The 22,128-nt window shown below is 52.7% G+C and overlaps 4 protein-coding genes across 5 annotated transcripts; 3 read left to right on the top strand and 1 right to left on the bottom strand.

The window, feature by feature from the left end:
- The first annotated feature begins 1,617 nt into the window (after positions 1-1,617).
- On the top strand, positions 1,618-3,443 carry Junb (JunB proto-oncogene, AP-1 transcription factor subunit). Its single transcript, XM_075976735.1, has one exon. The coding sequence runs from the start codon at positions 1,916-1,918 to the stop codon at positions 2,948-2,950; it is 1,035 nt and encodes a 344-aa protein (XP_075832850.1). The 5' UTR covers positions 1,618-1,915; the 3' UTR covers positions 2,951-3,443.
- A 2,842-nt stretch (positions 3,444-6,285) lies between these two features.
- Prdx2 (peroxiredoxin 2) lies at positions 6,286-10,478 on the bottom strand. Its single transcript, XM_075976733.1, has 6 exons — positions 10,203-10,478; positions 9,595-9,699; positions 9,353-9,506; positions 8,573-8,695; positions 8,295-8,425; positions 6,286-6,601 (listed from the first exon to the last, which is right to left on the bottom strand). Exons 2-6 carry the CDS (start codon positions 9,695-9,697, stop codon positions 6,516-6,518), a joined length of 597 nt encoding a protein of 198 aa, XP_075832848.1. The 5' UTR covers positions 9,698-9,699; positions 10,203-10,478; the 3' UTR covers positions 6,286-6,515.
- Positions 10,479-10,524: 46 nt separating this feature from the next.
- Positions 10,525-14,391, top strand: Thsd8 (thrombospondin type 1 domain containing 8). Its single transcript, XM_075976734.1, has 3 exons — positions 10,525-10,672; positions 12,308-12,513; positions 14,262-14,391. The coding sequence occupies exons 1-2, from the start codon at positions 10,525-10,527 to the stop codon at positions 12,505-12,507; spliced, it is 348 nt and encodes a 115-aa protein (XP_075832849.1). The 3' UTR covers positions 12,508-12,513; positions 14,262-14,391.
- A 64-nt stretch (positions 14,392-14,455) lies between these two features.
- Positions 14,456-21,808, top strand: Rnaseh2a (ribonuclease H2 subunit A). Of its 2 annotated transcripts, none has more exons than XM_075976731.1 (8): positions 14,456-14,686; positions 14,894-14,965; positions 15,107-15,233; positions 15,340-15,427; positions 19,644-19,781; positions 19,890-19,977; positions 21,372-21,495; positions 21,598-21,808. In XM_075976731.1, exons 1-8 carry the CDS (start codon positions 14,560-14,562, stop codon positions 21,737-21,739), a joined length of 906 nt encoding a protein of 301 aa, XP_075832846.1. In that variant the 5' UTR covers positions 14,456-14,559; the 3' UTR covers positions 21,740-21,808. The 2 variants fall into 2 exon arrangements, with proteins under 2 accessions (XP_075832846.1, XP_075832847.1); XM_075976732.1 differs by having other exon boundaries at positions 14,505-14,642.
- The last annotated feature ends 320 nt before the right edge of the window (positions 21,809-22,128 follow it).

Raw genomic sequence — 22,128 nt, 5'->3', positions numbered from 1 at the left:
GGACAGGACTCAGCCCCAGAGCTGCTCTGCGGGGCTGGGTCAGGCCGCCGGGGGGCCCCCGGGGGTGGCGGTCGAGGCTGGTCCGGACTAGCCGTCCGGGGGCCCGGGCGCGCCCTGGGACCTGGCAGCTACCCTGGGTTCCCTGGCTCCTAGCTCTCCGCCCCAAGACTGCACCGGTCCCACCTCTTCCTGTGCCCTAATATGGATCTTGGGGAGAAATTTAGGGGGGTTGCCCCGCCCCCAATCCAATTCGCGGACTCCAGCCTGTTGCCTTGGTGATGGAGGCCCGCTCCCAGGCTGCATCCCCCCTCCAGAGGGTCAATGGAACAGTCCTCGGGCTGCCAGGCTTAGTAGTCGCCGGAGACTGCAGGCTGAACCATTACTAGATGGGGGAGAACAGACAGTGACTGGAGGCGTTTGTAGTTGGACTGTGACTTCCTCGGGGTCGCTTGCCCGGGTTCCTCTTCTCAGGAGCAGAATTGGCAGGGCCCAGGGCAGGGCGCACCGTCCTGTAGGCTCAGAATGACGAGACAGGGCCGGGCTTTTTCCCCCTCGGGGCTGTTGCCACACTTCCTGCCTCGGCTCTCTTTCCTTAGCCTGTTTCTAAGGAAGGGAGTGGGGTTGGGCGACCGCGCCCCAGCTATCCCGCCCCGTCGGCTCTCCAAGAGCTGACAGGGTATCGGGCGAGCCCGGGGTGACTAAGGGAGGGCTTTGGGCTTAGGGTCCAGGCTATACAGGTGCCTAGGGACCACCCACGAGGCAAGCCCTATTCGTACAAGTCCCTTGTCTCTGCGATCCCCCGAGTCATCTTCTCGGGCAGATCTCAGATACCCTACTGTCATCGCTCTTAGAACTCGGAAGTCGTGCCCTGATCCATCTAACTCTCCATCAGACTTGTGCAAGTGGCCACAGTAGCCCTAACCTTTGGTAGCCATGTTCCCATCCTCCACCTCTTCTCAGTGTATCCAGGACCCTTGCTCACTTTCTGCATTTCTACAGTGCCTTCCCATTTCCTCTTATAGGAGAATCTTCAGACTCATCTATGGCCTCTAGAACCCCTCCCTACTCATTTCTTGCACAATAGGTACCCGAGCCCCGCTTCCTTACCCCTTCCTCCCACCTGTGACAATTCCAGTCCTTCAAGCCTTTTGTACCTAGGACCTTCAGTTAATCCCTGAACTAAATGTTAACAAATTCCTTCCGATTTGTGCCTTCCCTGCTTGCTGGGGTCTTCTAGTGTATTGTCAGTTCTCAAGCTACTGGTACCCTGGGTCCCCCGAGACTTTACCGGGTGTCTCCGAGGTCCCCCTTCCTCACTTGCTGCGCACCAAGCTCTCATATTCTCCTAGGTGTACTCCCGCAGTCCTAACCGCTGTGTACCTCAGCCCCTCAACATCCCCTGGCTGGAGTGTCTCCATCCCTACAGCCCCTCCCCCTGCAGCCTCGCAGAGCCACCCGGCTCGTGGCCGCTGTTTACAAGGACACGCGCTTCCTGACAGTGACGCGAGCCGCCTCCTCCCCTTCCCCACGCTCTAGGAGGGGGCCGCGGGGGCCCGGCTCCCGCGTCAGCCAATCAGAGCGCACTTCCGTAGCTGACAAACTCAGTATAAAAGCTTGGGGCTGGGGCAGCGCGGTGGGGACCTTGAGGGTGGCCGGGCCAGTTTTGGATCCTGCGGGGAGCGGGGAACCGAAGGAAGCGACGCCGAGGGAGCGGGCACACCACGGAGAGAGAGACAAGGTCCGAAAACCCGGCAGCGCTTTTACGCACGGCTGCCAACTGGCTGCTGCCGACCGTCTCCAGTTCCCGAGGACGCGCGACCGGACACCGGGTCCCGCCGCAGCCGAGGACAGCTCGCCGCTCGCCGCAGCGAGGCCCGGGGCGGCCCTTCAGGGGGACCTTTCCCAGACCGCCCGGATGTGCACGAAAATGGAACAGCCTTTCTATCACGACGACTCATACGCAGCGGCGGGATACGGTCGAACCCCTGGCAGTCTGTCTCTACACGACTACAAACTCCTGAAACCAACCTTGGCGCTCAACCTGGCGGATCCCTATCGGGGTCTCAAGGGCCCCGGAGCGCGCGGCCCGGGCCCAGAGGGCAGTGGGGCAGGCAGCTACTTTTCGGGTCAGGGATCAGACACAGGCGCGTCTCTGAAGCTCGCCTCCACGGAACTGGAGCGTTTGATCGTCCCCAACAGCAACGGCGTGATCACGACGACGCCCACGCCTCCGGGACAGTACTTTTACCCCCGTGGGGGTGGCAGCGGTGGAGGTACAGGGGGTGGCGTCACCGAGGAGCAGGAGGGCTTCGCGGACGGCTTTGTCAAAGCCCTGGACGACCTGCACAAGATGAACCACGTGACGCCCCCCAACGTGTCCCTGGGCGCCAGCGGGGGTCCTCAGGCTGGGCCAGGGGGCGTCTACGCTGGTCCGGAGCCGCCTCCTGTCTACACCAACCTCAGCAGTTATTCCCCAGCCTCTGCATCCTCTGGAGGCGCCGGGGCCGCTGTCGGGACTGGGAGCTCGTACCCGACGGCCACCATCAGCTACCTCCCACATGCACCACCCTTTGCGGGCGGCCACCCGGCGCAGCTGGGCTTGGGTCGAGGCGCCTCCGCCTTTAAAGAGGAACCGCAGACCGTCCCAGAGGCACGCAGCCGCGACGCCACGCCGCCGGTGTCCCCCATCAACATGGAAGACCAGGAGCGCATCAAAGTGGAGCGAAAGCGGCTGCGGAACAGGCTGGCGGCCACCAAGTGCCGGAAGCGGAAGCTGGAGCGCATCGCGCGCCTGGAGGACAAGGTGAAGACGCTGAAGGCTGAGAACGCGGGGCTGTCGAGTACTGCGGGCCTCCTACGGGAGCAAGTGGCCCAGCTCAAGCAGAAGGTCATGACCCACGTCAGCAACGGCTGCCAGCTACTGCTGGGGGTCAAAGGACACGCCTTCTGAGCGCCTCCCTCGCTCCTCACGGACACCCCCAGCCCGGAAGGCTGGGCGCCCGCCCCCCACTGGGGTGAGGGGGGCAGGCGATGGGCATCCGCCCGGAGGCCTGGGGCGCCGCACACACACTGGACTCTGGCTCGCCCGCCTGCGCCCAGTCCCTCCACCTCGACGTTTACATGCCTCCCCCCCCCCCGCTGTCAATGTATTTTGTATGTCTTTTTTTTTCTGGGAAGAGACCGAATTCATATTGAATATAATATATTTGTGTATTTAACAGGGAGGGAGAAGGGGGCTATCGCGGCGGAGCTGGCCCCGCCGCCTGGTACTCAGCCTGCCGGGACACTAGGGAGGGACCTCCGCCCCCTGCCCTCCCCCCTCTGCACAGTACTGTGGAGAAGAAACACGCACTTCGTGTCTAAGAGTCTATTTTAAGATGTGTTTGTGTGTGTGTTTGACTTTTTATTGAATCTATTTAAGTAAAAAAAAATGTCTTTATTAATTCCTGTGGTCTTCTTTCTTCCAAGCCGGGCGGGTGGAGGGAGAACGGGCTGCCCCCAGCCGTTGCTTTTGGAGCTCGCTCCTCTCGGGTATCCCAGGGCCCAGCACAAGCATCCAGACCTCCCATCCCCTGAGCGCTGGCACCCGACGCGGGGCAGGCAGGCAGTGGCAGGGAAGAAGCCGCCCAGGACAAAACGCGGAATGTGTACGCGCGCCCCGCCCAGCCGCCCAGCGCCGGGGCTTTCCCCGCTGACGCGCCGGAAGCGCTGCCCATATATGGGCCTATTCTGCTCAGTGACGCCAGCGCGGTCTCCGGGCAGATTCCGGGAATCCCCTCCCCCAGCTCTGCCGGGCAGGGCCGCGGCGCCGGGAAGGGGGCCGGGATTTTCCCGGGCAGGCGGCTCTCTGGGTGCGGAAAGCCCCAGGCCCGGGTCCAGGGCGCCCGCGGCGGGAGGGCTATGCTCTCCTGGGCACAGGGAGCCACCCGAGCGGCTCTCAACAGGCTGGCGCCGGAGTCCCGCCGCGCCCACGCCCCCTCCGTCGGATCTGACCCTGGCGGAGCCCAGCTGCAGCCTCGGTGTAGCAGACGCCGTCAGGGCAACTCCCGCCAGGAAGGGCGGCGCCCGCCTGCCAGTGTCCCCTCCCGTGTGCCAGGCCAGAAGCTGGCAACTGCCAGGTTTGGTCCTGTCGGGGCAGTTGTTTGGGCCGCTGGGCGCTGCCGCAGCCTTTATGCTGGGCCCGCTCCCCAGCAGCTGAAGTCAGTCAAAGCTGCTGGTTGCTAGTGGGATCTCCCTGGCCTTGAAGCTGGAAGACCCCAGGGCAAAGAAGAAAACCATAGTACTAGGGTGGAGCCGAGGAATAACTAAGTAGTAAAGTGGATGGGCTTTAAGTCAGTCTAGGCTACACAGTAAGGCGGACCTCTGAGTTCGAGGCTAGCTTGGTCTACAGGGTGTACTCCAGGACAGCCAGGGCTACACAGAGAAACCCTGCCTCACCTCCCACCCCCAACAATACAGCACAACAAAACTGCGACCCCAAACAAACAAAACCCTAAGAGACAGCTTGGACCACACTATAGATAGGAAAAAGAAGAGAGAGGGAAACAGAGACAGAGAGAGAGAGAGGAGAGATGGGGTAGATGAGAAGAAATGGCTCAGCGGGTAAAGATGCTTGCCCCCAAGCCTGAGTACTTGAGTCTGATCCCTGGGTCCTGGAGGAAGAAGCACTCACCTTCACATACTTTCAGCACAAATGAGCACGCGCGCGCAGGCACACACACACACACACACACACACACACACACACACACACACACTTTTTAAAGGAAGAAAAAAGAAAGAAGGGCTGAAGAGATGGCTCAGCAGTTAAAGGCATGGACCACTGCTATTCCAGAGCATACACTGCACCCACCTTAGGCGTCTCACGAAACTCTATAACGAGCTCCAGGGGATGCAATGCCCTCTTCCGGCCTCCACAGGCACTGCACTCTTCTAAGCAAAAAACCACATGTACAGAGCTAGTTCCAAACAGCCAGGGCTACCCCAAAAAAAAATCCGTCTTGAAAAACCAATAAAATAAAATAAAAGTGAGGGCAGACATGATTTGAAAAATGGTGATGAGAGTTAGGAAGAGGACTATTAGCTCAAAGTGTGCCTGCTGGAGCAGGGAGGGCAGGCTGATCCATGAATGTAAGGCACTGTTATCTCTACAACAAATTTGGCAGTGTAGGGCCGGAGCAAAACTTGGGACAGAGGGATGGGATGCGAATACTGTGGCCCAAACAAGATTACCTGAAGAAGGCATATGAAATGGGAAATCACAGTAGGGTGGATGGACTCAAGAGACCCAAGCAGGAGCTTTGAGGAGACATTAGATTCCAGGGAACAGCTGAGTGTGGGGCTCTGAGGTAGAGTGTGCACATGTCCTTCAGGAGGCCCTGGACACCATCCCTAGCATGGGTGAAGAAAGGGAAAAACAGTTCCAAAGGGGGGAGATGATGAAGGCAGGCACGAAGGTATCCATGTAAAATCTCGGCTCAGGCTGAAGGAACTATAGTCTGATGACTCTCGTGTCAAAACATAAATAAAAACAACCAGATTGTCTGTTCTGTGGAATCAAAGTGGACATCAGAATGGCAAAGCTGTTTCAGTGCACACAGCTGGATGGAACCTCTGAAACACCCATCTCCAATCTAACCCTCCTCCGCCTTCTTCCCTGCGACTCCCGACGTTGGCTCTCTCAGGACCTTGGTCTCACTCGCTTGCCCAAAATATTACATGGAAATGGGACTGAGCCTGGACTTCACCTACTGGAACTCACATGGTGATCTGATTTTATTCCCATCCAATGAGGAGACCCACTGACGATCGCCGTTGTTAAATAGCACTTTCCGGCTGATGGCAAGAAGCGGGCATAGGTCTACAGAGACAGGATCCATAAGTAAGCTGCCCACCTCTGTTTTGGTTGTTTAGAGCAAGAAGTGCTCTTAACGGCTAAACCATCTCCTCTCCAGCCCTATTATTGGTTTTTCCTTTTTTTTTTTTTTTTTTGAGGCAGGGTTTTTCTATAGAACAGGCTGGTCTCGAACGCACAGAGATCCGGCTGCCTCTGCCTTCTGATTGCTAGAGTTAAAGGCGGTGCGCCACCACAGCCAGATCCGTTTTTTTTTTTTTCTTTTAAGACAGATCTCACTACTCTCAGGTCAAGGGGGGAATGGAGTACCGAGCAATGAATGTGGTAATGCCTCCACCTTGTGGTGAAGAGGAGTAATTGCAGAGCCACTTGTACAGGCCAGAGAGTAAAGATGGGGTTGGAGTCAAGCTAGAGAGTACACCAACACAGTATTCCACTGTCCCTAATACTTTATTGGTTTCCTATAGACATGTGCCCAGTTGGGTGGGTTCAGGGCAAGGGGTCACTATTCACCAGATTCCAGGTGGGGAATGAGAAAGCCTTGGCCCAGCCTCCAGCCCCTACACAGACCGTGGAGGGGGATCTAGTCTTTTCTGGGCCAGCACAGGACATCCAGGTGGGGCGAGATCCAAGAACTCCGGATCACTGATGTTTAGCCATCTTAGTTGTGTTTGGAGAAGTATTCCTTGCTGTCATCCACACTGGGCTTGATGGTGTCACTGCCGGGCTTCCAGCCAGCAGGACAGACTAGAAAAACACACAAGGATGAACACGTGAGGCTGAGCACCACCACCAAGGCCAGGAACAAGTAGGCCACGCAAGAGCCTAGGCCGCACCGCACGGAAGAGGCTGGGAGCTAAGGGCCAGGGTTCCAAACTGCAGGCGAGGCGAGACGAGACGGTTTCCTGGGCGAAACTTTTTTCTGTTCTATTGTTTTGTTTGTCCTGGTTTATTTTTTGGCCTCGACCCCAGCCTGACTGCTGGGATCACAGATGTGTATCACCACACTAAGCTGCAAATTCTTTTTATTTTATCTGCTGATGTATTGGCGTTTGAGCCCTGGGCCTTTTGTAAACCAGGGCTCTACATCTAGGTGTAGCTGTCTGGTCTTCAACTCTCTCCATAGATCAGGCTGGCCTCAAGCATTCAGAGATCCTCCTCCTCTGCCACCCCAGGGTTTGGGCTGTATCACCACACCTGAGCCTTTTGATTTTAAAACTGTCTCTGGCTGTAGCCCAAGCTGGCCCCCTGCATCACCTGCCAACCGCTGAGATTATAGGCCTGTCTCTACGCTCCTCCCCTTCAACTCAATCAGCCTTAACCTCCCCAAACTTTGTACCTGTGGTCAGCTGTCCCTTCCATATGACAGGGTGCTGACTGGACTGCAGGTATAGCTCAGTGGAGGAGCACTGTCTAGTATGTTTGAAGCTTTGATCACTAGCAAGAGAACATGTGTGCTGATCTACACAGCTAGTTCCAGGCCAACAGCAATGCATACTGAGACCTTTTCGTGTGTGTGTGTGTGTGTTGTGTGTGTGTACTCTAACCTGACTAAGATTAACTTGGGACACTTTTCAAATACCTTTTTTTTTTTGACTTTTTGCTTCGAGTGCTGGGATTACGGGCATACACCACACACCCAGCTTTATCTTGTCACAGGGACTGAACTCAGGGCTTTGTGAATGCCAGTCAAGCACTCAACCAAGTCCAATTCCCAGCTTGAAAGCCTGTCAGTGCTCTACTTTTTTACCTTTTCGTTTGGTTGTTTTAAGAAAAGGTCTCAGCCGGGCAGTGGTGACGCACGCCTTTAATCCCAGCACTTGGGAGGCAGAGGCAGATGGATCTCTGTGAGTTTGAGGCCAGCCTGGTCTACAAAGGGAGTTCCAGGACAGGCTCCAAAGCTACAGAGAAACCCTGTCTCGAAAAACCAAAAAAAAAAAAAGAAAAGGTCTCATTCTATATCATGGGCTAGCTTTAATCCTGCCTCAGACACTTCCTGCCAAGTGTGGGGATGGCAGGCTCGACCCAGCACACCTAGGTCAAATACCTCCAGCCAGCTCCCAGCTCTTCAGCTTTGTTTACTATGTATACAAATCGCCACCCCATCCTAGACACTCCCCGCAGGCAGAGAACTGAATTTTGTATGGGGCTTAAAAAAAAATCCAGTGTTTGTTTTGCCTGTGTACATGTTTGTGCCTGCTACAGGAGAGAGGGTCAGATCCCGAGACTGGAATTACAGATGATTATAAGCTACCACGTGGGTGCTGGGAATCCAACCCTGGTCCTCTGGGAAAGCAGCCAGTATTCCAGCCATCTCTCCAGCCCTTGTGTGGGGCTATGACATCCACCCCATAAAGCTGCCAGGGCAGACAGCTCGTGTATGCAAGCTGGACAGAGCTGAGAACCGAGGAGGGCCTCCCCATTGCGGACACTCACTCACCTTCCCCGTGCTCATCTGTATACTGAAAGGCCTGGACTAGGCGCAGAGCTTCATCCACAGAGCGTCCCACCGGTAGGTCATTGACTGTGATCTGACGCAGAACACCCTTGGCATCGATGATAAAGAGGCCCCTGAAGACATGAGGGCCTATAGTGAGGAGCTTGGAGCCTCCCACTGCCAGGGCCAGGGAACGAAACACACACACACCCCATTAGCCACAGTGGTCCCTTTAGCTTTGAGATGGGACTCCTGGAGTTGGGCTGAGGTCCCCGCTGTACCTGTAGGCAATGCCCTCATCAGTTTTTAACACGCCGTAGTTCTGGGACAAGCTTCTAGTCACATCAGCAAGCAGGGGGATGTTCAGGGGGCCCAAGCCTCCCTCCTTCCGTGGAGTGTTGATCCTGTGGGTGAGAGAGTCAGGGTTGGAGAGTTAGGATGTCCAGCACAGAATTCTCCCCCGTGGGCCTCCAGTGTGATAAGGGCTGAGTGGGGGTACTGGAAGCAAGAGATAAAGGATTTAAAAATGGCTGAGGAGCTCCACCCACCCCACCCTAGTGGAGGCAGCACAGCTGGGAAGAGATGGCCCCAGATAAAGCTTCATCTTCAAGTAGCTTCACTGTGGGCTCCCGTAATTTGCAGTAGAGACACCACATCAGAGTTCCCATTGCCCAAAAGCAGGGATAAGGGCTCAATAGGAGGGCACTTGCTTTGCAGCAATGAGACCCTGGACTGACTCCTAGTTTTGAAAAAAGGGAGGTAGGGAGGGGAGTTCCCACCATCATCCAGCTCTGGTCTTTCTATCAACCCATCCTCTTGAGAACTAGAGTTTCCCATTTCATGAAATAGGGCAACGCAGTTTGTCTCCTGAGAACTAAGCCACAAGCCTCTGCAGTTTCCTCCACCTTCCAACTAGGTGCCAAACGCTAATTACCGTCATCCTTGTAAGGGCTTGGGTTTAATTGTTTCCATTCTTTAGAAGATGAAGGTGGAAGACAGTTTATCCCCATAGCTTGGGCTTTCCTACATCTCTGCACCCGCTCCCCCGCGCAGACCCATACCACGCCAGGTGGGTGAACTGAGAGTCCACGGACACTCCGAGCACCTCGCAACCCAGCTTTCGAAAGTCCTCAGCGTGGTTGCTAAAAGCGATGATCTCCGTGGGGCACACGAAAGTGAAGTCCAGCGGGTAGAAAAAGAGGACCACGTACTTCCCTAGGGAAGAGGAGACCGGAAGAAAAGTTAGTCCAAGTCCCTTTCATATTACCCTATCCCCACCTGGTTCCCCTCCGGGCAGCTTCACCTCTGTAGTCCGAAAGCTTGACTTCCTTGAAGGCGCCATCCACCACCGCGGTGGCCGTGAAATCGGGGGCCGGCTTTCCGATGCACGCGTTGCCGGATGCCATGGCTGAAAGAAGACACCCACAACGCAAGGCTGCTCAGTGCCGCAAAAGACCCTTTGTCTGGCTTTCCCAAGGTCACTCTGGGGGCTGAGCCCAGACACTGAGTACGAGAAGTGGAAACAGCAGTACTCGTATTCACCCTTCCAGAACAAGGTCTGCAAGGACTCAGGAGACCCGCCTCCCCCCCCCCCCAAAAACAGGGCCCAAGTGATGGGGTCACCGCTGCCACCTGAGTCAGCCCAAGCACGGGAGAAGGAAGGGTCGTGAGCCCTTAGTTTCAGAACGGGATGGCGAGCCTGTGAGCTTAGCGGCGCTACGGCCTGCAAGCCAGGGCTCCAGCCTTGAGTCGGCCTCCACCCCCCTCCATCCCATCACCCCCACCCCTGCAAGGACAAAGGCGGCCACCATAGAGCACGAAAAACAAAGAACTTCAGCAAGGAGGTAGTAATAGACCCAGAACCGCACCAATGGGGCGCCTCCTATTCGTGTGCACTCTGGGTTTCCATACCTGCGTGGGCAAGATCCGGACACACGGACGACCAGACACGACAGGACACAGAAAACAGAGATCTCAGAGCCAAATGAGTCCTAGGCCCTAGAGCTTTTTATGCGCGGCCCAAACCACAGGAAGCAGGGCAGGGGAAGGTGGGCGGGACAGCTCCGCGGTCGGATCCACTGCGCCTGCAGAGGGGGAGCGCGAGGACCGGTTCACGCGCTTGCACAAGGGAGATGGGTGGGGTGTGCCCTTGCGGACCCCGGGATGGTCTGTGCTGTGGGCTCCGCGCGGTCCCGAGCCGCCGGGGCGCGTTGGGGTCGGTTGGAGTCCGGGCATGGCCCGGAGCCGACTGGCTCTACTGCTCCCACATCTAGTGCTTCTGGGACTGGTGTCCTCTACTCAGGACGACCCGGACTACCAGTATTTTGGCCAGCAGGGCACAAGTGATACCTGGGAGTTGCTGAGGTTGCAGCGAAAAAAGGGTAAACTTGAAGGTGGCGGGAGTGACAATTTCAAAAGGTGCCCCCAGAAGCCTTACTTAGCCAGCTCCCTACACACAGCTCCTCCGGTGCTGACTCTGCCCAGCTCAACACAGGCCTGTCCTCTGGGACTGGCCGCTTTTCTTTGAGTTTCTCATCTGTGGGTTGTTTTTGATTTGTTTCGTTTCACTATACTGAAAATTTTACCCGGCAGCTTCCTTGGTGGTCTGATCTATGTAATAGACACTGACGGTCAGGAGCAGAGCATCAAGAGACAATAAACAACCTATAAACACGGTGCTAGGAAGGGTGGAGACGGAGATGGAAACTGGCCCAGGCAGCCTGAGATGTCAGCAAAGGTGTGGTGAGGATGGTAGCAACCCATTCAGCCGGAATGACCGGCAGGGTCAAAATTACAGAGATTGGGCGACAGTGTCCCAGGAAGAGGGAACAAAAGCAAAGGCCAAAAGGCCTCAGGGGAGGACGGGAAAAGCTGAGAGTCATTTGGCAAAGATCTGTTGAGGAAGGGTATGAGGCACCAGGCTGAGTTTATCTCCACACGCAGAAGTATCAGTAAGGAGTGGTGATAAGGCTTAGTGTTGTGCTGGTAGCTCAGACGGAGGAGCCCTTGGCCCAGCCAGCATGAAGTCCTGTTCCTTCCCCAACACTGCAGAATCCACTACCCTATAGCAGTACACACCTGCAATCCTAACTTTCGGAACTGGAGTCAGGGGATCTGAAGTTCAGAGTCATCTTTGGCTACCAAGGGAATTGGAGGCCAACTTGGAGTACATGAGACTCTGGCAAGAAAGGAGGGAAGGGAAGAAGGGAGGGAGGGAGGGAGGGAGGAAGAAAAAAGAGTCCTGTAAAAGTGTAGGTGGGGGGCTGGAGAGATGGCTCAGTGGTTAAGAGCATTGCCTGCTCTTCCAAAGGTCCTGAGTTCAATTCCCAGCGACCACATGGTGGCTCACAACCATCTGTAAAGAGGTCTGGTGCCCTCTTCTGGCCTGCAGGCATACACACAGACAGAATATTGTATACATAATAAATAAATATTAAAAAAAAAGTGTAGGTCGGGGGAGGAGGTAGTGCATTTGACCAGAGTGTGTGAGCCCTGGATTAAATCTTACACTTATCTTTAGCACAACAGTGAAAAAACAAACAAACAAAAAAAAAACTTCATAGCTGCTCCTGAGCATAAAAAACTACTTCGTTGCTACAAGTTAGCCAGGCAGGCAGGCAGCAGCAGGGGATTTAACTGCCCTCACTGAGTCATTTATCTCACCCTCTGTTAGCCCTGCCTGTCAGGAGGCTGTGCGCCTGCTGGGTCGGCCTAATGAAGTCCCTTAGGATAAGAGTCAACTTTGGTTGTCAGGTGTGAAGGAGGACAGAGTGTCCATACTCCCAGCTGAGCAGGCTGGCACAGATTGGGGGGTATCGGTTTGCAGCTGTGGGCAGTTCATGTTTGTCAGCCTGACAGGTGGCTTGCTCTCCTAGCTCTCACCACCACACAGAGGCAGTAAAGTCTCCAAACGCCAGCTGTCATTAGGTTCCTTATCTCTGTCCCTCCCTGGACAAGTCAACTGTGTGGAGGCTAATTTCCCCAACTGGGTTTTCATGTCCACCTTCCTTCTTCAGTAGTGGAAGAGTCCGTCCTAGGCCCGTGGGGAGAGTGGCGTTGTTTCTGCGATCTGGGCAAACAGGAGCGCAGCCGTCAGGTGCAGGGCACAGCGCCGGTCCCTGTGTTCATGGACCGGGAGAACCTGGTACAGTTGAGGCCCTGCCGGCAACGGGATTGTTCGTCTTGCAGACCGATGGACTGCGACTGGAGGATCTGAGCAGAGGTGAGCAGTTGGGGAGGCGCAGAGAAGCCAGAGACCCAGAGGACCCAGGAGTAGGCAGGGAGAGAAAAAGTGAGGTAGGGCTGGCGTGAAATGAACACTTGGGCCCAAAGTCTGAGGCTTTAGGCTGGTGGGGGAGCAGGCAGCTGACTTTGAACACAGGCGTCTTTCTGATAGCCAGGGGGAAGGTAGGAAATGTGGGTAGGGGCGAACCTTGTTGGTGGTGCACAACTGTGATTAAGGTGCCCGAGACAGAAGCAGCAGGATCAAGAGTTCAAGATCAACCTGGGCTACATAGATAGCAAGGGCAGGACATTTAAGGCCACAGGAAACCTTGTCTTCAAAACAAAAGCACAGCCAGGCAGTGGTGGCGCACACCATTAATCCCAGCACTTGGGAGGCACAGGCGGGCGGATCTTTGTGAGTTCGAGGCCAGCCTAGTCTACAAGAGCTAGTTCCAGGATAGACTCCAAAGCTACAGAGAAACCCTGTCTCAAAAAAACCAAAACCAAACCAATAAGAAACAAAAAAGCAGAAAAGGAAAGGGTTGAAGAGAAGAAGGTGGCACCAGAGAGGCACGTGATAGAGGAACCGGAACTCAGAGGATGGACCGTGACTGATGAGAAACAAGATTCCACACAAAAGGCCATGTGTCCCACTGAGGAAGGGAACAACAGAGGAGTGTGATTGAATTAGCAGAGAGGTCTGGGAGATGTGGGCTTCTTTAAATTAGGGAAGAGCAGGAGAAGGGGGGAGGGGTGGGGGAGGGAAGGGAGAAAGAAGCCTGCATGGTGTGTGCAAACCTTAAATGGGAATCTGCCGGGGCCTGGAATCTATAATGGTGGTAGAGACGGCTTTGCTTCAGTGAGATGTATTATGGGACAGGTCCTGGAGGCAGCAGGGTCCTTGAGAACTATTAACGCGGGTTTTGGGAAATTGGAGTCAGAAGGCCTGAGCCCTGTTAAATCTGGGACACCTAGTACTAGGAGCATAGATGATGTGGAGAATGTGGAGTGTGTTGGCGCTGAGGAGGCAAACACAGGCGTATCTCTGTGAGTTCAAGGCCAGCCAGGGAGACAAGTGAGTTGCTGGGAAAAACAAAAACAAAAAACAACAACAACAAAAAACTAGGACCCAGTGAGGCCAAGACTCCGAGAGTGCAATGATATTTGATCTTTTGTCATTTTGTTAGGTTTATTCTTCTTTCAGACAGGGTTTCTCTGTGTAGCCATGGCTGTTCTGGAACTAGCTCTGCAGACCAGGCTGGCCTCAAACCCAAAGATCCACCTGCCTCTACCTCCGAGTGCTGGAATTAAAGGTGTGCACCATCACCGCCTGGCTGATACTTAATATCTATTAAGTCTCAAAAAAGTCCGCTGTGGCGCACGCCTTTAATCCCAGCACTTGGGAGGCAGAGGCAGGCAGATCTCTGTGAGTTCGAGACCAGCCTGGTCTACAGCGCTAGTTCCAGGACAGGCTCCAAAGCCACAGAGAAACCCTGTCTCGAAAAGCCCAAAAACCAAAAAAAAAAAAAAAAAAAGTCCGCTGAATGTGGGGTGGTAACCTCATCATCCCGAAGGTAGAGAGGAGGCATTATGAGTAGAAAGTCATCCTAGGCCACGTAGTGACTTCAGGGGAGGCAACCTGGGCTTCATAAGAAACTGTCTCAAACAAACAAACAAGAAACTGCAAAAAAAAAAACAGTCAAGTGAACTGCATCTTAATTTCCTCTTTATTTCTCTTTACATCAGTCACTGAGAGCCTGGTTCCAGCAGCAACGGGGCGGAGCTTGCAAAGTGACCCCGCCCATCCCCGACTACAAACCGCCCCCTTAGTGGTAGCTCTCGCGGACTACAATTCCCAGAAGAGAGCACAGCAGCGGCGACAGCGTCGCGCGCGTCGACAACCACGCCGACGGGTGCGTCGGAGGCGGGTCCTGCACGTCGATTGGTCGGCATCGAGAGCGGCAACCGGACTTGCGGAAAACGCGCGCTGGGACTTGCGCCTGCAAAATTGTTTTCTGCAGCTTTTGGCTGTCGCTGAGGCGGCATGGATCTCAGCGAGCTGGAAAGGGACAATACGGGCCGCTGTCGCCTGAGCTCTCCTGTACCCGCCGTGTGCCTCAAGGAGCCGTGCGTCCTGGGCGTGGATGAAGCGGGCCGGGGCCCGGTGCTTGGTGCGCCCCCAGGGCCGCAGGCCGGGAGGCGCGTTGTGAAAGGGGTGTAGATTGCAGGGACGTGGGAGTGGGGATCGAGCACGGCCTTGAGACCCAGGAGTGATAGTGGGATGTCCTTGGGTCGTGGTGGTGATGGAACAAGGCAGGCGGCTTTTAGGTGTTCACTGGTTGGTACCCCGCTCTTAGAAATCTGACTTCCCTCCCAAGGCCCCATGGTCTACGCCATCTGTTACTGCCCGCTGTCCCGCCTGACAGATCTTGAAGGCCTGAAAGTGGCAGGTGAGCCTGTGCTGAATGTCTGCATTTGGGGTTCCGGGGTATATGCAGGGGCGCAGGTGAGATGGAGGGGGGGAAGCAGGAACTGAAAGACCCAGCGAACTGCTCCCCCCCCCCCCCGCTTTTTTTTCTTTAACTTCTCAGATTCAAAGACCTTGACAGAGAACGAGCGGGAGAGGCTCTTTGCGAAAATGGAGGAGGATGGAGACTTTGTGGGATGGGCTTTGGACATTCTGTCTCCAAACCTGATCTCTACCAGCATGCTTGGGCGGTAAGGGGCCCCTGCATAGGTAGGGGAAGAGCGACCAACGACCAACACAGATTGGCCGGGTTCTGCATCTCGGATGGTGTCGGCTAAGCTCTGTCCCTTACCACAGGGTCAAGTACAACCTCAACTCCCTGTCCCATGATACAGCTGCCGGGCTGATACAGTATGCGCTGGATCAGGGTGTGAATGTCACCCAGGTGAGCTGTTGGGTCACAGCCCTTTGGTGACCTTCTGGTGAAAGGGGCTTTAAAAAAATTGAAGCTGGGGACATAGTTGGTAGACTGTTTGCCTAGCGTGCATGAAGTCCCGGCTTCCATCCCAGCATCGCTTGAAATCGGAGTTGTAGCAATTAGGAAGTGGAGACAGGAGGATTAAGATTTTAAGGCCAGCCACCCTTAGCTCCAGAGTGAGTTGGTGTCAGCCTGTACCACCTGGAACCCTGTTTTGTTTTTTGTTTGTTTGTTTTAAATCATAAGGCTGGACATAGCGGAGGAGAATTGTGACTTCAGGGCATACATGGAGACCCTCCATGTCTTAGTTGCTACATGCCTGTTGCAGAGGCATGGGTGTGAAAAGCCATGGTGGCACTCAGGAGGCAGAGGCAGGCCGATCTCTTGAGTTCCAGGACAGCCATCATAGTGAGACTCTGTCTAAAACCTTCCTTTGGATCCATAGCCCCCAGTGTAAAGCCAGGCACGGTGACATGAACCTGTCATCCCGATGCCAGGATGAAGGAAGATCTTAGGGTCTTGCTGGCTAGCCAGTCTAGGTGAATTGAGGAGCTCCAGGTCTAGTCAGAGACCTTGCCTCAAAATAAATAAGTTAGGCAAACAAACAAATAAATAAAAATGTACACGTTCATTCAGGTGGAAGCCAAAGGTCACAGTCAGGGATTTTCCTCGGTTGTTCTTCAAAAGTCACCCTAGAGCCAGGCTATAGTAAACAGTTGGAGTGGTGGTGCAGAGTCAAGTGGATGTCTGTGAGTTCGAGACCAGCCTGGTCTACAAACTGAGTTCCAGGATATCCAAGGCTACACAGAGAAGCCCTGTCTCAAAAAAAAAAAAAAAAAAGAAGGGGCTAGAGAGATGGAAGTTTTGGCAGCTATTCCAGAGGACCTGGGTTGGAGTCCCAGCAACCACAGGGTGGCTCCCACACAAACATTCTAACTCCAGTTCCAGGCAGCCTATGCCCTTGTTTGGCCTCCTCAAGCAACACACCCATACACATAATTTTTTTTTAAAGATTTATTTATTATTTATTAGGTATGCAACATTCCTTCCATGTACACCTGCACACCAGAAGGGGGCACCAGGTCTCATTACAGATGGCTGTGAGCCACCATGTGGTTGCTGGGAATTGAACTCAGGACCTTTGGAAGAGCAGCCAGTGCTCTTAACTGCTGAGCCATCTCTCCAGCCCCCACATAATTTTTTTTTTTTTTACTTTATGTGCATTGGCTCCCCTAGAACTGGAATTACAGACAGTTGGGAGCCACCATGTGGGTGCTGGGAATTGAACCCAGGTCCTCCGGAAAAGCAGTCAGTACTCCTAAACACACTGAGCCATCTCTCCAGCCCCAACATATAACATTTTAAAAAAGAAATTAAAGTACATATCAGTTATTTAAACAGAAAGGAATTAAGGGCTGTTAAGATGGCTTAGTAAGGAGGCTTGCGACCCAGCCTGACCCGAGTTTGATTTTCCGTATGGTAGAAGAGCTGATTCCCAGCGATATTCTGTGATCTTGATGCAGTGGGAGTTTATTCCCTCCAACATAACAAATGTCGAAAAGTTTATTTTAAATATTTATTCATATATGGGTGTTTTGCCTGCATGTATGTGTGTATGCTATGTAAGTGCCTGATGCCCGCAGAGGCCGAAAGAAGATGTGGGATCCCCTGGAACTAGAAACAGTTGTGAGCCACTATTTGGGCGCTGGAAGCTGAGCCTGGGTCATCTAGAGAAGTGTTCTTAACTTCTGAGCCATTCCTCTAGTCCTATTAAAATAAGAAAAAAAGTAATTTTTAAAAATCAGTTGGGACTAAAGGTGCACACCACCACCCTGTAGCCTGGCTATATAGGACTTTTGAAGAGCAATTGAGGAAAGGCGCTGACTGTGACTTCCAGCTTCCTCCTGAATGTTCACGCACCTGTCACCTGGCACGCTGGGGCACACGTGCACCGTTGCACATGCATACACACGATGGATGGAAGGGAAATGAGGGTCAGCATTGCAGGTGAGCAGTAGCGCTGTGCCGAGCATGCTCTAGCACCTGGGCCTACTCTCCAGCATCAGGGTGGTTCAGTGCATAAGAACCCCTGGCATGGGCTGGAGAGATGGCTCAGAGGTTAGGAGCACTGCCTGTTCTTCCGAAGGTCCTGAGTTCAATTCCCAGCAACCACATGGTGGCTCACAACCATCTGGAATGAGATCTGGTGCAGAATACAGTATATATAATAAATAAATAAATCTTTTTTTTTAAAAAAAAAAGAACCCCTGGCAATCTGAGTTCAAGCCTCATGAGGGAGAACTGGCTTCTTCAATGTCTTCTGACTTCCACAGCCTGGCATGTGTGTGTGTGTGCACACACATACTACAAAAAGTGAATAAGATTTCCTTCAGGAAAAGTTTAGTTGGCAAATTCAGCATTAGAACCAGATTTTATTTTGATTAGTCCTGCCCTAAATATATGCCCCAACCTCCCTATTCTAAGTCTCCAATGGTCCAGAGTGATTCCACAGTTCCACTTGTTCTGGCTTCTATCCTGTGTCAGGGTCCACCCTATACCTGGGAATCCATCCCATCCAGTTTTCTCAGTGGGCCCACTTTTAGATGGCCCCCTCTGCCCTGCTTTTTGCAAAGCAGACAGTCTCAGTGAAATGTAGGTTTTTTTTAATTTAATGAACTTAAAAGATTATGTGTGTGGCTGTTTGCACATATGTATGTATGTCACATGCATGTATGGTGCCCACTGGATGTCAGAAGAAGGTATCAGATCTCCTGCAATTAGAGTTACAATTTTTTTAAAAATATTTATTTATTTATTTGTTATGTATACAATATTCTGCCTGTGTGTGTGCCTGCAGGCCAGAAGAGGGCACCAGACCCCATTACAGATGGTTGTGAGCCACCATGTGGTTGCTGGGAATTGAACTCAGGACCTTTGGAAGAGCAGGCAATGCTCTTAACCACTGAGCCATCTCTCCAGCCCCAGAGTTACAAACAGTTTTGAGCCACCATGTGGCTGTTGGAACTGAAGCCAGGTCCCCTGAGAATAGCAAATGCTCTTGACTACTGAGCCATCTTTCTAACCCCTTTTTGATTTTGAGGGATATCGTGTAGCTCAGCATGTCCTCCAACTCCATATGCAGTTATCCCTTGAGCTTCTGATCTCTACCTCCGTTTTCTAAGTGCTAGGAGGACAGGCCTATGCTACCAAAGCTAGGTCCTGGGGATGGAATGGAGGCTTTGAGTGTTCTAGGCAAGCACTCTACCTGCTGAGCCATATCCCCAGCCCAAATGCAAGGATTCTAATGTAGGGTATTTGCTGCCTTGTCCTCAGCCCCTAGAATAATGGTGCGCACTAAGTGCTCAAGCCTGTCGCATGCTTAGGGAAAGTATATCTTGTTTTAGGTCAGTGGTTCTCAATCTGGGTTGCAATCCCTTTGAGGGGTCATTTATCAGATATCCTGCATATCAGATATTTATATTACAATTCATAACAGCAAAATTACAGTTAGAAAGTAGCAACAAAATAATTTTATGGTTGGGGTCCCCACATGAGGAGCTGTGTTAAAGGAAGATTGAGACCAATGTTTTAAACAGTGCTGTGGGTGGGGCGGAAAGAGCTGCTCGTGTAGTAAGAGGCAGTCTTATAATTGAGCTATCCTTAACCCTGATAAATAATTTTTTAAAAAAATTGTGTGGCTGGCCAGTCGGTGGAGGCGCACACCTTTAATCCCAACATTTGGGAGGCAGAGGCAGGCAGAGCTCTGTAAGTTCAAGGTCAACCTAGTCTACGGAGTGAGTTCCAGGACAGGCTCCAAAGCTACAGCGAAACTGTCCCTTGAAAAAGAAAAAAAAATTGTGGGGCTGGAAAGATGGCTCAACAGCTGAGAGCACTTGCTGCTCTTACAGATCTGTGTTCAGTTCTTTAGCTCTCAGTGACTAAAACTGTAAGTACAGCTCCAAGGGATCTGACGCCCTCTTCTGGCCTCTGCAGGCACCAGGCAAATGCACACACAGACACGCATGCAGACAGAACACCCGTACACCATAAGATGAGCAATGCTGGGCTGGCAGCTTAGTGCTAGGAAGTGGGTTTGGTCCTCACAGAGCAGGAGACTGTGTGCTTTACAGTTGTCTTTTCTGCTGTCAGTTAGATGATGACTGCGTTTCTGTCACCGTGGCAGGTATTTGTGGACACCGTGGGAATGCCAGAGACATACCAGGCTCGACTGCAACAACGCTTTCCAGGGATAGAGGTGACAGTCAAGGCCAAGGCAGATTCCCTGTTCCCTGTGGTCAGTGCTGCCAGCATCTTTGCCAAGGTTAGCATCCTGCTGGCCAAGGCCCATTTCCAGCATCTCCCCTGTGTAGGGACAGGCACGACTCCCATGAGGAAGGAGACACTAAACTACTTCCTGTCTTGCCTGCAGGTGGCTCGAGACCAGGCTGTGAAGAACTGGCAATTTGTGGAGAGTTTGAAGGATCTGGACTCTGACTATGGCTCAGGCTATCCCAATGGTGAGCTGAGGGTCTTCTTTTTATAATACTCTGGAGGCAGAGGTAGGAGGATCTCTGAGTTTGAGGCCATCCTGGTCTACATAGTGAGCTTCACAACAGCTAGAGCTATATAAAGACCCTGTCTCAAAAGGCAAAACAAAATTCTATTTTATATGTATGGGTGGTTTGCCAGCATATATATCTGTGTGCCATGTGCATGTCTCATGCCTGCAAAACACATGGTGCACATATGTAAAATAAAAGGAAATATTTTCAAAAATCAAAATGAGGTCTGTACAGATGGTTCAGTAGCTAAGAGTACTTGGCTGCTCTTGCTGAGGATGAGAATTCAGTTCCCAGTACCCACACTGGGCAGCTCATAACTGTAACTTCAGCTCTAGGGAAGCCAATGGCCTCCAAGGACACATGCATTCATACACACAGACACACATACATACACTTTAAAATAAACATTAAGCCTGGCGGTGGTGGCACAAGCCTTTAATATCAGCACTCAGGAAGCAGAGACGGGCTCATCTCTTTGAGTTTGAGGCCACCCTGGTCTATAAAGTGAGTTCCCAAACAGCCAGGACTACAAAGAGAAACCCTGTCTGACAAACCAGAAAGATTTAAAAAAAGAAGAAAATAAAATTGGGCGATGGTACACACCTTTGATCTCAGCACTCAGGAGGCAGAGGCAGGTGGATCTGTATGAGTTTGCAGTCAGCCTGGGCTACATAGAGAAACCCTGTCTTGAAGAACCAAAGCAAGCAAACAAAAGCAAATGGAAGGAGTTGGAGCACAGATTCATTTCATACTCTTTCCATTATGAGACTCCAGTCTCCTCCATTATGGACAGGAATACTTGCACACCCGCTCCCCAAATGTGGGCTGCTGCGAGGATTCGGCGACTTGAGGCTGGTTTATACCTCAGTGGCAGAATATTTGCTCATCATGGACAAATTCTTTTTTTTTAAATTCTTATCAGGAGCAGGAGGATCACAAGTTTGGGGCTAACCTGGGCAGCATAGCAAGACCTTGTCCCAAACAAACAAACAAAAAATCAATTTGATGGCTGTTACCCTTGTGTTTTAGGGAGTTGTCTCAGAAATACTCCCAAAACTTCTTAAGCACTAATGAGACACAGAATGGGGGTTGGAGACAGACCACACCTGCCTATGCAAAGGACATGGGACAGAAAGGAACTTAAGATAGAGGGGGTGTCTTGGTACTCAAAAAAGCCAAAGACATATGCCCTTAATCCCAGCATTCTGGAGGCAGAGGCAGGCGGGTGACCAGCCAGTGGTCTACAGAGTGAAATTCTGTCTTAACAAAGTAAAGAAGCTGAGGATGAAGGTGGCACGTGGCTGTCACCTGCCACTCAGGTGCAGTCACCATTGCTTCTTTCTCCCTAGATCCCAAGACGAAAGCCTGGTTGAGGAAACACGTGGACCCCGTGTTTGGCTTCCCCCAGTTTGTCCGGTTCAGCTGGAGCACAGCCCAGGCCATCCTGGAAAAGGAGGCAGAAAGTGTCACGTGGTTCGTGTCCTGAGCGTGCTGGGGGCGCAGAAGAGGGAAGGAGGCCATGTTTGTTCACTCAGCTCCTTGGGAAGTGGCCAGTGTCATTCCTTTTCCCCACAGGGAGGACTCGGCCGCTGAGGAAGATGCTGAGCAACCAGGAAAGATCACATCCTACTTCAGCCACGGACCTCAGACCTGCCGCCCGCAGCTCCCCCACAGATACTTCCACGAGCGAGGCCTGGAGGCAGCCAGCAGCCTCTAGGAGTAAATGTGTGTACCTACCCCTAGGAATGAAGTTCTTCACAGAGTAAACGCTGTGCTTTGTGGCTGAGGGCTGGCAGCTGACTCTTCAAACAGAATAGGTGTTTCTAGATTGGTACAGTTTGATAATTTTTTAAAAGCAAAGTGTCACTGTGTAGCCCTAGTTTGCTGGAACTCACTGTGTAGACCAGGCTGGCCTTGAGCTCACTGAGATCCACCTGCCCCTGCCTCCCAAGTGTTGGGATTAAAGGTGTGCACCACCACCCAGCAATAAGGTGTCCTTGAACTCAACAGTGATTCCTCTGCTTCTGCCTTGGGAGTAAAGGTGTGTGCTACCGTGCTTGGCCCCATTTTAAATTTATTTATTTATTTTTTAAAGATTTTATTAAG

The sequence above is a fragment of the Microtus pennsylvanicus genome, chromosome 6 (assembly GCF_037038515.1).
Source record: "Microtus pennsylvanicus isolate mMicPen1 chromosome 6, mMicPen1.hap1, whole genome shotgun sequence".
In the NCBI taxonomy this organism is placed as follows: domain Eukaryota; kingdom Metazoa; phylum Chordata; class Mammalia; order Rodentia; family Cricetidae; genus Microtus; species Microtus pennsylvanicus.
This window is presented reverse-complemented; position numbering and strand designations above follow the sequence as displayed.